The sequence below is a fragment of the Trachemys scripta genome, chromosome 12, assembly GCF_013100865.1.
Source record: "Trachemys scripta elegans isolate TJP31775 chromosome 12, CAS_Tse_1.0, whole genome shotgun sequence".
Taxonomy (NCBI): domain Eukaryota; kingdom Metazoa; phylum Chordata; order Testudines; family Emydidae; genus Trachemys; species Trachemys scripta.
The window spans coordinates 33,407,900-33,420,377 of NC_048309.1; the positions used below are offsets into that span (position 1 = coordinate 33,407,900).

The window sequence follows — 12,478 nt, forward strand, 5'->3', positions numbered from 1 at the left end:
ACGTTTGGTTTCCCTGCTCTGGGTTTGCCATGGGGTGCATCTATGGGAAACAAATGAACTCTGTGACATAAATGAAGAACATTCATTCCAATTTTCCTTTTAAAAATGTATTTATCTATTTTTAATTTTATTTCTAGGATATTTTTATTTTACGTTACATTGCATATTATTGTTATTAAAATTTATTTCTATTTATTTTTATATTATTTTGTCTCATAAAGCTCTATACAGTAATTCTTTTCCTAAACAAAACTGTGTAGAAATTGATCTGTTCCACTGGAACATTTTGATCTCTATTATCGAAACATTTTTTTCATCAAAAATGCCAATAAGAAGTTTCTATCAGCTCTACATTTTCGTCTTTATCTTTGGTTAAAAGTAAGATTAATCCTCTCTCTCTCTCTCTCTAGTCTGCCATTAATGCCTCTCTCCCCATTACTGATTGTTATAGAGAGAGGGTGGGTGATGTCAAGGCTGATTCCCCACTCTGGACTTCGAGTGCAGAAGGTGGGGACCCGCAAGGACTCTAAAAATTAATACTGGCAACTCCGGGCTTGTATTAAACTCCCAAGATTACAGCTTCTTTCTGACCTTGGATTGGTAGATGCTGCCACCATGCAAGTGCAGAACCCCTTTGAGAGCCCAGGAAGGTGCACTTGGGAAATCCTTCCTGTGGGGTAACCTCAAGCCCTTTCACTGCCCCTTCGGGGAAGAGCTGAGAAAGAGAGAGAGAGAAAAAATCAGCTCTTGCCACCAGCTAATTGAAAAACATGTGCACAGACCTCTTAAGACACAGAAATCCAATCCTGTTCTTCAAAAAGGTACATTTTATTAAAAAAAAAGAAAAAGGAAATACATCTGGGAACTCAGGCTATTGCTAGATTTTAAAAGAGCAACTACAAGGATTAAGCACCAAGAATAGCTTTCTTGAGGTCCAGCTTAAAGGTTACAAGCAACACAAAAGCACCTGGGATTAGCACAGAGGAATCCATAAGCCATAAAGAAATACAAGGGATAAACCTAATTACATCTTCCTAGACATTATTCTGATCTACTTACATATCTGGGGTTTCACATGAGTAGTTTCTAGATATGATACTGATGATTTTTCATACCTAGCCCAAGCAGCATAGCTGCTGCCCTATCCGCCTCTCCCTGGGAGAACAACAACAGACAGACAAAAGGGGAGTGTTTTCTCAATTTTAAAAAGTTCTAGCCTTCGCATTGGCTCTTTTGGCCAGGTGCCCACTCACTTCCTTTTACCTATGCATAGCAGTGAGACTTTTTAACCCTTTATAGGTAAAGCAAGTAAAAAACAGCTACTAGGAGGGATTTTATAGCTAACTGGCTGGCTGGGTGGGTGTCCGTCCATAAAAGGGAGCTAACCAACCCCACTTCATTTATCACAGGTGAGGTCATATCTTTTCCCAGACCGATTTACTAATATCTATTAACTGCTCAGTAAGGCCCTGATCCTGCACAGAGTGATCCACAAGGTTAATTTTGCACCCCGGGAATAATTCTATCCATCAAAGACTTCTCCCCTGACATCTCAGATAAAAGTTCTACTGAATTCAAGGATGGCCCCTTTGATTTCAATAGGATTTGGAGCGAATGCCTTGAGCTTTCGTTAAACATACTGCTTGGCTGGATTCAATTTCCATCGACAGACATTGGTAAAGGTCGATATCAGCTAAAGCAACAATAGAAACTATCAGGAAGAGTGGGCATTAGTGCAGCCTCTCCCTGCGCCTTGCACCTGCAGGGATGGTGTCACTGGCTCCACAGGCATGCAGGGAGCCCTGTGCACCCAGCTGTCATGGGAGTTAATGAGCGGGGCTGGGAAAGCAGAGTTGCAGAGGGCTCCCTGCATGGCCGCATGGCTGGCAACACCCATCCTTGCAGGTGGAAGGTGTGAGGAAGGCTGCAGTCCTGGCAGGCCTGGGCTGTGAGGAGGAGGGTGAGTCCCTGGCTGTGGGGGAGGCCACCCCACTGCTGAATGGTTTCTGTCCATTGACGGAGCATATCTGCTCTGCTGGGCCAGAGCAGCCGCTTTCCCTGCCCCTTGTGCCCTGGTGTCTTGGATCCCTGACTGGTTGGGAGCCCCCCACTCCCTGCTGGCAGTGCTGTCCTCGCCCTGACCTGCACCTTAATCCCCGCTGAGCTTCCTGCGACTGTAAAAATTAATACTTAAAAATTGGGGGGGAAATCTTAAAGATAAAATAATGTCAATATTAACTGTCTAAGGGGAGAAACAAAACTGATTTCTACCAAGTCTACTTATAGCCAGTGTCTGTCCCCGAGCACCGAAGCCAACCACGCCCCTGCTTTCCCCACGGCAGTTCACTCAGTGCCCCATGAGGGAGGAGCTGCCATGGAGGGCACAATCCTGTAGGGGTCAGGAGGGGAGGTTAGAGAGGAATGAAGGCTACTCCCCTGTTTGAAGCTCTGGCCTTGGACTTGGCAGATGTTGGTTCAGTTCCCTGCTTCTTCACCAGCTATTTGTGTGACTTTCAAGAAAGATTTCCAAATGCTGGTAGGTACATAACAACGCACACGGGTGCCTGAGTAGGGGCCGAATCTAACACCATTGATTTCCAATCCCACTGGATCCCAAGAAACCTCCACAAATCTGCCCCTCTGTGTGCCAGGTCCCATCTGTATAGCAGGGGTAATTGCATCGCACAGGGGTGCTGGGAGGATAGATAAATTCAAGGCAGTGAGGTGCCAAGATACCAGGGTGATGGAGGCCAGGTAAGGACCTTGGATAGACGTAACCTGACAGGTCTTTCCTTTTTCCAAATTCCCTAATTTTGCTTTGGGTTGAGAGTTTAAGATAGACCAGTGCCCAGTTCCCCTTGGATTCCAGTGGAATTAGTTACCGAACACACCAACATTGCTTCAAACTCCTGAAGATTCATGGATCAGGGAGGAAAGGGTTGATTTACCTGTAAGGTGGTTCTGTCAGCAGCTGGAGTCTCAGTCACACAGCATGTCAAGGACCAGGATCCAGGTTATTCAGCTCATTTTCTCTCCCCACTAAATTTACCTACTTCTGCATGCCCAGTAACTAGAACGGCAACCTAGAAAAGCTACCGAGTCTCCATTCCATGTCTGGTAATGTGACCCTGTGCCTCATACCCTCTGTCAAATTAAATATCCTTCTGCGGGGAGAGGTGGTCTCCCAAAGCACATCTGCTGTGGGGAAAGCAACAGGCAAGGAGAAGTTGGTATTTACTGACATTTTCTAAAACTAAACCAGCGTCAAACTTCTAATCTCAAAGGGAGAGTCCTGGAGAGGGAAGAAACTTCTATTCCTGAAACAAATCTCTCTCTCTCTATTTGTTGCGTGAACACTATGGTGACTGTCAAGAAATAACACACTAATTCTAGATTTTACAGTTGCCTCAGTGATTTAGGCACTGAGTTCCCATCCAATTCCTGTAGAAAGGTTTGAAAATGTCAGCAGAATTAGCTGATCTTACATTTTCTCCAACTAACCCTCCTGTTGCCCTCCATAGCAAGTGCCCATGTACCCAGTCCCAGTGCAATGAGCTCACTCAATTAGTTCAGGTAACATTTTAAAAGAAGACTGAGTGATTTAGAAGCCTGTCCCATTTTCAAAAGTTTCTCACTTTCTGAGGCTTAGCAGCTTAGATATCATTGAAAGGCCATGAGATTTAGCCTCCTATGTCACTTTTGAAGTTTGCTTAAGTGTTTTTTAAAATGTTACCCTTAGCACAATGCCTGCTGGCCAGTCTTTTCTGAAAGGAGGAAGTGGAGGTTGCTGCTCAGATAAAATGCAGGTGCAAGAGGGTGATTTACAAATTTAGGTTGGGATCTTCAAAGAGGGGTAATGTACGCAATAAAGACCCAACTCCCATGACATTGCTATGAGAATTTGGCACCTAACCCCCTTAGGCTTCTTGGAAAGGCCTATACCATGGAAACATGGAAGTCAGAGACCTAAGATTATAAAGTACAAATAATTTCTTCCCATTCCCAGAAAAGTTTCAGGCTCACACATATCTGCAGTGCCACAGCACATAATACAAATTATTTGAGGAGTCCTTGTGGCACCTTAGAGACTAACAAATGGGGTAGGCAGCAAGGGATAAGTTGGGGGCCTGTTGCAAAGGAGAGGGGGTCAGTCCAAGGAGGGTAGGGGTATGTGTGCCCACAAGTGCTTGTGTACAAAGTCAATGTTTGGCTGGCTGCTGCTGCAGGCCCAAATGGTGGAAGTGGGTGTGGCAAGCCAGGCGAGCAGCTCAGTCCCAGAGGCAGGAGGACAAGGCAGATGGAAAACAGCCAGTGGGGGTGGTGGTGGGGGCAAAGGGGGACACTGATGGACCGGGGGCAGGCTCCACGCCACACCCCTGGTGTCCCCCAAAACACAGTCCAGACCCCCACCACAAGAGCACAGTTTGAAAAATACTCAGTCCAGAAATGCCCCCTCCACAGTGGTCTTCAAAGCATCCATATGTTCCCTCAGCAACGGGTGGTCCTTTCCTTCTCCTCCTCAGGGTTCCAGCAGCTCCCCAGCAGCGAACACAGCAGCTCCAGGTGCTGGTGGTCTGGTGGCCAGGCAGGAGGGACCCCGCTCAGATGGTGGTGTCCTCAGCAAAAAAGGCTGGAGCTGGGGTCCCTCACTCCCTTCCTCTGGGGAGCAAGCCAGCAGCCCCCCCGTCCCCAAGGGGCCATATTTGGAGTGACAGCAGCAACTGAGGGGGGGGGGGGTCCCACTAGCCAGCCAGCAAGCAGGTAACAGAGAAAGGTGGTTGGTGGAGGTGTCTAGCCCAGCCAGGCGAGCAGCTGAAGCAGCAGCAGCAGCAAGGGCCCGGTGCCCAACAGGAACAGGAACAGCAGCAGCCCTCTCCCTCCTTCCCTCTACAGCAGCGGAGTCAAAGGGAGATCTACTGGCCACTGGATTAGCAGTTTTCTGTTCCCTGACTGACCAGAGCCAAAGAGTCAGGTGAGTCCATTAAGATAATGTGAACACCTGACTCTAGTTAAGGCCCTTTTGACACTATAAAAGGGCTCACTCCAGTCAGGCTGGGGAGAGCCAGGGGAGAGGAAGTGCAGCTGAAGGGCTGGTTAATGAAGACACCCTCAAACCATTGGTAAGGAAGGCCTAAGGTAAGGGAGAAGCAGGAGAGCTGTGGGGAAGTGGCCCAGGGAAATGTAGCAAATCTGGCAGTGAAAGGTTGGCTGCTAACAGCTGCTACCATTAGAGTCCCTGGGCTGGAACCTGGAGTAGAGGGTGGGCCTGGGTTCCCCCAACCTGCCACTACAGAAACACCTCCTGGGAAGGGTAGACAGGCCCCTGTCAGGACAGGAGGCTAAACTGTTCTGAAATAAGCCCTAGAGACAACAGAGACTGTGGGAGTTCTCTCACCAACCTACTTGCTGGCCTATGATGAAAAGGGCTCAGTAACCCTGGCCCTAGAGAGAGAAGGGCTATGTGGAGGGTTGTAGTGAGCTTCTGAGGCTAGCATAAACCGCCTAGAAGCGCGGGATCCATGGGGACAAGGTCAGAGCTCTGACACAATACAGAGAACATGAAAAGATGGGTTGCTTTATGTAATCCTGTTACAGAACCAGGGCTAGATTAACTCTCCTTTGGGCTTGGGGCTATTAGATTTTGTGGGGCCCCTGTATACAAGTCTTTTTCCTAATTTAAAACAAAATGATCACAATTATGGCATCGAAGCTATTAATGCTATATTAATCTTGCATATTAATTAACAGAAAGCTGTTCTGTGGTTACATTTCAGTCTTAAAATATGTAGAATATAGTTAAGTTAATTCAAAATAGCCTACTTCTTGCCTTGGAACAGCTATTATATTAGTTTATTTCTGGGAGGGATTTTGGGTGCAGGATGGATCTAGGCTGGGGCAGAGTGTTGGGGTGCAGGAGAGGGTGAGGGGTGCGGGCTCTTAGAGGGAGTTGGGTGTAGGAGGGGATTCTGTCCTGGGGCAGTTCCTGGCCAATAGGAGCTGCCCGGACGGTGCTGGGGGCTGGGACAGCTCATGAAACCTCCTCCCTCCACCCGCCAGGGACTGCAGAGATGTGTCAGCAGCTGTCCGCTTCTGGGAGCGGCGTGGGACCACGGCATGCAGGCAGCCTGCCTGAGCCCTGCTGCGTTGGTGGACTTTTAGCGCCCTGTTCAGGAAGGATGGGGACAAATTGGAAAAAATCCAGAGAAGAGCAACAAAAATGATTAAAGGTCTAGAAAACAGATCCTATGATGGAAGATTGAAAAAATTGGGTTTGTTTAGTCTGGAAAAGAGAAGACTGAGAGGGGACATGATAACAGTTTTCAAGTACATAAAAGATTGTTTAAAGAAGGAGGGTGAAAAGTTATTCTCTTTAACCTCTTAGGATAGGATAAGAAACAATGGGCTTAAATTGCAGCGAGGGTGGTTTAGGTTGGACATTAGGAAATACTTCCTAACAGATAGTGTGGTTAAGCACTGGAATAAATTGCTTTGCAAGATTGTGGAATCTCCGTCACTGGAGACTTTTGAGAACAGGTCAGACAAACACCTGTCAGGAATGATCCCGTAATGACGTAGTCCTGCCTTGAGTGCAGGGGACTGGACTAGATGACCAGCTCAGGTCCCTTTCAGTCCTACTCTTCTATGATTCTGTTAATGGAAAAGACATTTCCCTTGGATTATCAGAGTTTGTTTCAAAGCCAGGAACATACGGATGTATTTTCACAGGGACTCGCACGAGGTCCCCACCCAGCTTTTGCACCAGGATAACTATTTTGGTTAGTGATAAGAATGTGTTATGGAAATAGTTATACCGCTACAGCCTCTAGTGTGCACAGAGTTTACCAATAAATTGCTTATTCCCCTTCCATGGGGGAATGAACTATCCTGCCAGAAGCACCGTCACATCAGTATCATTGCATCTACTTGGTTTAGATGAGTGGACACCTAACGACGCCCCATGGAGGACTCAGGGCAGCCCAGAACACAGCCCCTCACCTCAGTTTCCCTTCTTTGTTCCCCGTATAATGGAGGAATTTCCCTGGTCTCAGGGTTTTCTCTGCAGGAGCCTCTCTCACTCTCTGAAATCTCATTACAGCCTCCCTGGTTTCCCTCATTCCCTAGCTCTCCTTCTGCCCTTTATTGGAAATGGCCTGATTCCCCTCAGGTGGGGACCCTTCTCTAACCAGGGCTGGCTTGGCCCCCAGCTCTCCAGCACCTGGGCATGCAGCCCTGTCACAGGCAGGGATAAGCAGATATAGGTAAAGTGGTGCAACATTGATTTGTAGACAAGTCTTGCACATTTATTCCACGCACTGGATATGAAGGGGACAGATAACAGGAGTTCTGACAACAGATGACAGAAGACTTAGTTTAGTTTTTTTTATTGCATGATGATTTTGGTGTAAGATCCACAATAATAGGGGCTCCTAGAAAACAGTAAAACAGGAGAAGGAACTGATGGAAAACATCCCCTGGGAGTGGAAGGATTTCTCAGGATACTGGTTTGTCTGTAAATGTACAGGCTGGGTTTTCCCATTAGAAGCTGCTGTTATGCACCCAAATCCTACAGGCAGTGAATGGGAGTTGGGCACCTCACACCCTTAGGTGCCAGTGTCAATTACAACTGGATGTGGTGGAGCAGACAGGGTATTGGACTGGGACTCTGGCTCACGATCCCGCTGAGTTGATTGCCTGCCACTAGCTTGCTGAGTGACTCTGGGCAGGTAACATCCTCGTTCTGCCTGACTTTCCCCAGCTATAATGTGAGGAAAAGGGTATGGAGCTAGGGCTAGAATCACAGAGCTCCCACTTTAGGCACCCAAATCCCAGAATCCGGCCCCCCAGGATTACCAAACCCAGCAGGCACCCAAGTGTTAGCAGTAAATGGGTGTAGGTGCCTCTGGACATACCTTCTGCAGCCCCACACCAGGCATCTGGATACCAAGGCTCCAGAACGATGCACAAACCTGGGGAAGGTGGGCGATCCCCTGCCTGATTTGCCTGCAAGGCCCAGAGGCTTTGGAAAATCCCACTGGGCCTTCAAGTATCTGGAAACAACTGGCCCTAAACCATTGCTGAAAAACGGGCAAATAAGGATAACTGTGCTGGCGTCCTGTGGGTTTCCTTTGGCTTTTTTCTACCTTTGGAAAGCAGCCTGGGGATGAAATACACACTAGGAAACAAACATTAATTGTACAATCGCCTAACACTGGAATTCCGGCGGACATTGCAAGCCCATGTTTTTATAACATAGGCATCATACATTTGTGTGTGTTAGTGTATGTGTATCTAGAAGTCTCGCATCCTACAATGAATGTATACTCAGAATTCCGACTGAGTCCATTTCGCCTGCACCCTCTCACTGAGCACAATAGCCTGTCATTGTCTGAACTCTGAGCAGCCACGAGTTCAAGTCTCCCACCAGCCCAGTGATACCCACATGTGAAATCTTTTAAAGTCCCTAAAAAGACTGGGGTCCCCAGGTTTTGAGAGGTCTCTCCATCTCCCAGGGCGGTAGGAGCAGTGGTTCTCAACCAGGGGTATGTGTAGCCTGGGGGTACACAGAGGTCTTCCACCAACTCATCTAGAGATGTGCCTAGTTTTACAACAAGCTGCATAAAAAGCACTATCAAAGTCTGTACAAACTAAAATTTCATAGAGACTTGTGTATACTGCTCTATAGACTATACACTGAAATGTAAGAACAATATTTATTTTCCAATTTATTTATTTCATAATTATATGGTAATAATGAGAAAGTCAGCAATTTTTCAGTAGCAGTACGCTGTGACAGTTTTGTATTTTTATGTCTGATTATGTAAGCAAATAGTTTTTAAGCGAGGTGAAACTTGGGGATAAGCAAGACAAATCAGACTCCTGAAAGGGGTACAGTAGTCTGGAAAGGTTGAGAGACACTGTGTAAGAGCAGGACACGAAGCCCAATGAAGCTCAGGGAAGCACGACCTGGTACTACAGCAGGCTTCGCTTCAGGCCCTACCCCAGCCCATGTTTTATCTATTTTAACCCAAGGAAATTCACCAGTTAGCATAGTCCAAGCATGAATTTCCTGCAAGCTTTCCTCAGGGCCTCCTGGACCTCTTTGTTTCTCAGACTGTAGATGAGTGGATTGACGAGGGGAGTGAGGACAGCATAGACGACAGAGAGAACTTTCTTGAAGTCATTCAAGATGTCTGTGGTTGGGAACATGTAGACAATCAGCAGAGTTGCATAATAAATGCTCACCACAATGAGGTGGGAGGAGCAAGTGGAAAAGGCCTTTTGCCTCCCAGTAGTGGACGGGATTCTCAGGATGGTGGTGATAATGCTGATGTAGGACATCAAGGTAAGCAGGAATGGGACAAGAGAGAAAAGGAAGCTGAGTATGAAAGCCAACGTTTCCATCAGGTGAGGATCATTGCAGGACAGCTTTACAAGGGGGATGAGATCACAAAAAAAATGGTCAATGCCATTGGGGCCGCAGAATGTTAACTAAGATATCGACAATGTTGTTATACTATTACCTAGGAAGCCACCTATCCAAGAGCAACCTGCAAGCTGGAGGCAGGCCCTGCCACTCATACGGGCTGCATAGTGCAGTGGATTGCATATGGCTACATACCGATCGTAAGACATCACTGACAGGAGAAGGCATTCTGTAGCAAGAAGAGAACCAAATAAATAATATTGTGTGACACACCCATTGAATGAAATAGTCCTGTCCCCAGTCAGGGGACCGGCCAGCATCCTGGGCAGGATGGTGGAGGTGTAGCAGGTCTCCAAGCAGGACAAGTTCCCCAGGAAGAAGTACATGGGGGTGTGAAGGTGTCGATCAGCCACAACTAGTGCCATGATGAGGATGTTCCCGGTCACGGTCGCGATGTAGATCACTAGGAACAGCAGGAAGAGAAGCATCTGCAGTTCTGGAAGGTCCCCGAATCCCAGGAGGATGAATTCTGTGATGGACGTTTGGTTTCCCTGCTCTGGGTTTGCCATGGGGTGCATCTATGGGAAACAAATGAACTTTGTGACATAAATGAAGAACATTCATTCCACATTTTTAAAAATGTATTTATCTATTTTTAATTTAATATTTAGCATATTTTTATTTTACATTACATTGCATATTATAGTTATTTACATTTATTTCTATTCATTTTTATATTTTATTTCATAAAGCTCTATACAATAATTCTTTTCCTAAACAAAACTGTGTAGAAATTGATCTGTTCCCCTGGAACATTTTGATCTCTATCAACAAAACATTTTTTTCATCAAAAATGCCACTCAGAATTTTTTATCAGCTTTACATTTTTGTCTTTATCTTTGGTTAAAAGTAATATTTAATCCTCTCTCTCTCTCTCTCTAGTCTGCCATTACTGTCTCTTTCCCCATTACTGATCCTAGAGAGACAAGTTGGGTGAGGTTGTATCTTTTCCCGGACTAATTTATTAATCTTTATTAACTGTTCAGTAAGGCCCTGATACTGCACAGAGTTATGCACAAGGTTAATTTTACACCCCGGGAATAATTCTGTTCCGTTTGATACTTTTTCGCTGACATCTACAATAAAAGTTCTACTGACTTAATGGATGGGGCCACTTTGATTTCAATGGGATTTGGACAGCGAACGCCTTGAGGTTTCTTTAAACGTCCAGCTCAGCTGGATTCGATTTCCATCAACAGACGTTGGTAAATGTCAATATCCGCTGATACAACCAAACCAACAACAGAAACTATTAGGAAGAGTGGGCGTTAGTGCAGCCTCTATCTGCACCTTGCAGCTGCAGGGATTGTTTGACCGGTCCCATTGCCGAGCAGGGACCCCTCTGTACACAGCTGTCACGGGAGTGAATGAGCGGGGCTGGGACAGCAGAGCTGCAGAGGGATCCCTGCACGGCCGCATGACTGGTGACACCCATTCCTGCAGGTGCAAGATGCGGGGAAGGCTGCGGCCCTGGCAGGCCTGGGCTGAGAGGAGGAGGGTGAGTTCCTGGCTGTGGGGGAGGCCACCCCGCTGCCGAATGGCTTCTGCCCATCGATGGAGCAGCTCAACAATGAGGTGATCACTCCCATGGCCGGGGTCTCACCGCCATCCTCCTCCTGCACCCAGCCCTGGCCATGGATCTCTGCTGCACTGGCCAAGAGCAGCCACCTTCCCTGCCCCTTGTGCCCTGGTATCTTGGATCTCTCGGCCGGTCAGGAACCCCCCACTTCCCCGCTGGCAGTGCTGCCCTCACCCTGACACGCACCTTAGCCCCCGCTGAGCTTCCTGAGACTGTAAAAATTAATAGTTAAAAATTGGAGGGAAAAACCTTAAAGATAAAATAATCCCAATATTAACCCTCTAAAGGGAGAAACAAAAACAATTTGTGGCTACTCTACTTATAGCCAGCGTCTGCCCCCTGAGGACCGAGCACAGCAGGCCAAAAGCAGCTCCGCTTTCCCCACGGCAGATCACTCAATGTTCCATGAGGAGGGAGCTGCCATGGAGGGCACAACTCTGTTGGGGTGAGGAGGGGAGGTTAAAGAGGAACGAAGGCTGCTCCCATGTTTAAAGACCTGGCCTTGGACTTGGCAGATGTTGGTTCATTTCCCTGCTTCTTCACCAGCTCTTTGTGTGACTTTCAGGCCAGATGTACCTAACAACGCACATGGGTACCTGAGTAGGGGCCGTACCTAACACCCATTGATTTCCAATCCTGCTGGGGGGGTCTGTGTCTTGAGGTCCCAAGAAACCTCCATAAATCTGCCCCTCTGGGTGCCAGGTCCTGTCTGTAAAGCAGGGGTAATTGCATCAGATAGGGGTCATGGGAGGATAGATGCATTCAAGGCAGTGAGGTGCCAAGATACCAGGGTGATGGAGGCCAGATAAGGAGCTAGGATAGACGTGACCTGACAAGTCTTTCCTTTTTCCAAAAACCGTAATTTTGCTTTGGGTTGGGAGTTTAAGAGAGACCAGTGCCCAGTTCCCCTTGGATTCCAGTGGAATTAGTTACCGAACACACCAACATTGCTTCAAACTCCTTAAGATTCATGGATCAGGGAGGAAAGGGTTGATTTACCTCTAAGGCAGGTCTGTCAGCAGCTGGAGTCTCGGTTGTCACCTCCTCATGCAGCATTTCAGAGACCAGGATCCATTTTTTTCAGCTCATTTTCTCTCCACACTGCATTCACCTACTTCCGCATTTCCAGTACCTAGAAAGACAACCTAGAAAAGCTACTGAGGCTCCGTTCCATGTCTGGTAACATTACCATGTGCCTCAGACCCTCTGTCAAATGGGGAATGTCTTTTCTGATTCCTTATATATCCTTCTGCGGGGAGAGGCGGTCTCCCGAGGCACGTATGCTGTGGGGATAGCAACAGGCAAGGGGAAGTTGGTATTTACTGACATTTTCTAAAACTAAACCAGCATCAAACTTCTAATCTCAAAGGGAGAGTCCTGGAGAGGGAAGAAACTTCTGCTCCGGAAACAAATCT

At 47.2% G+C, this 12,478-nt stretch overlaps 1 protein-coding gene across 1 annotated transcript; it reads right to left on the reverse strand.

Annotated features, from left to right (window-relative positions):
* Nucleotides 1–9,042: 9,042 nt before the first annotated feature.
* On the reverse strand, nucleotides 9,043–9,993 carry LOC117885334 (olfactory receptor 1020-like). The gene is given in 1 exon segment (XM_034786630.1): nucleotides 9,043–9,993. A coding segment is annotated over 1 exon segment (951 nt).
* Nucleotides 9,994–12,478: the final 2,485 nt, after the last annotated feature.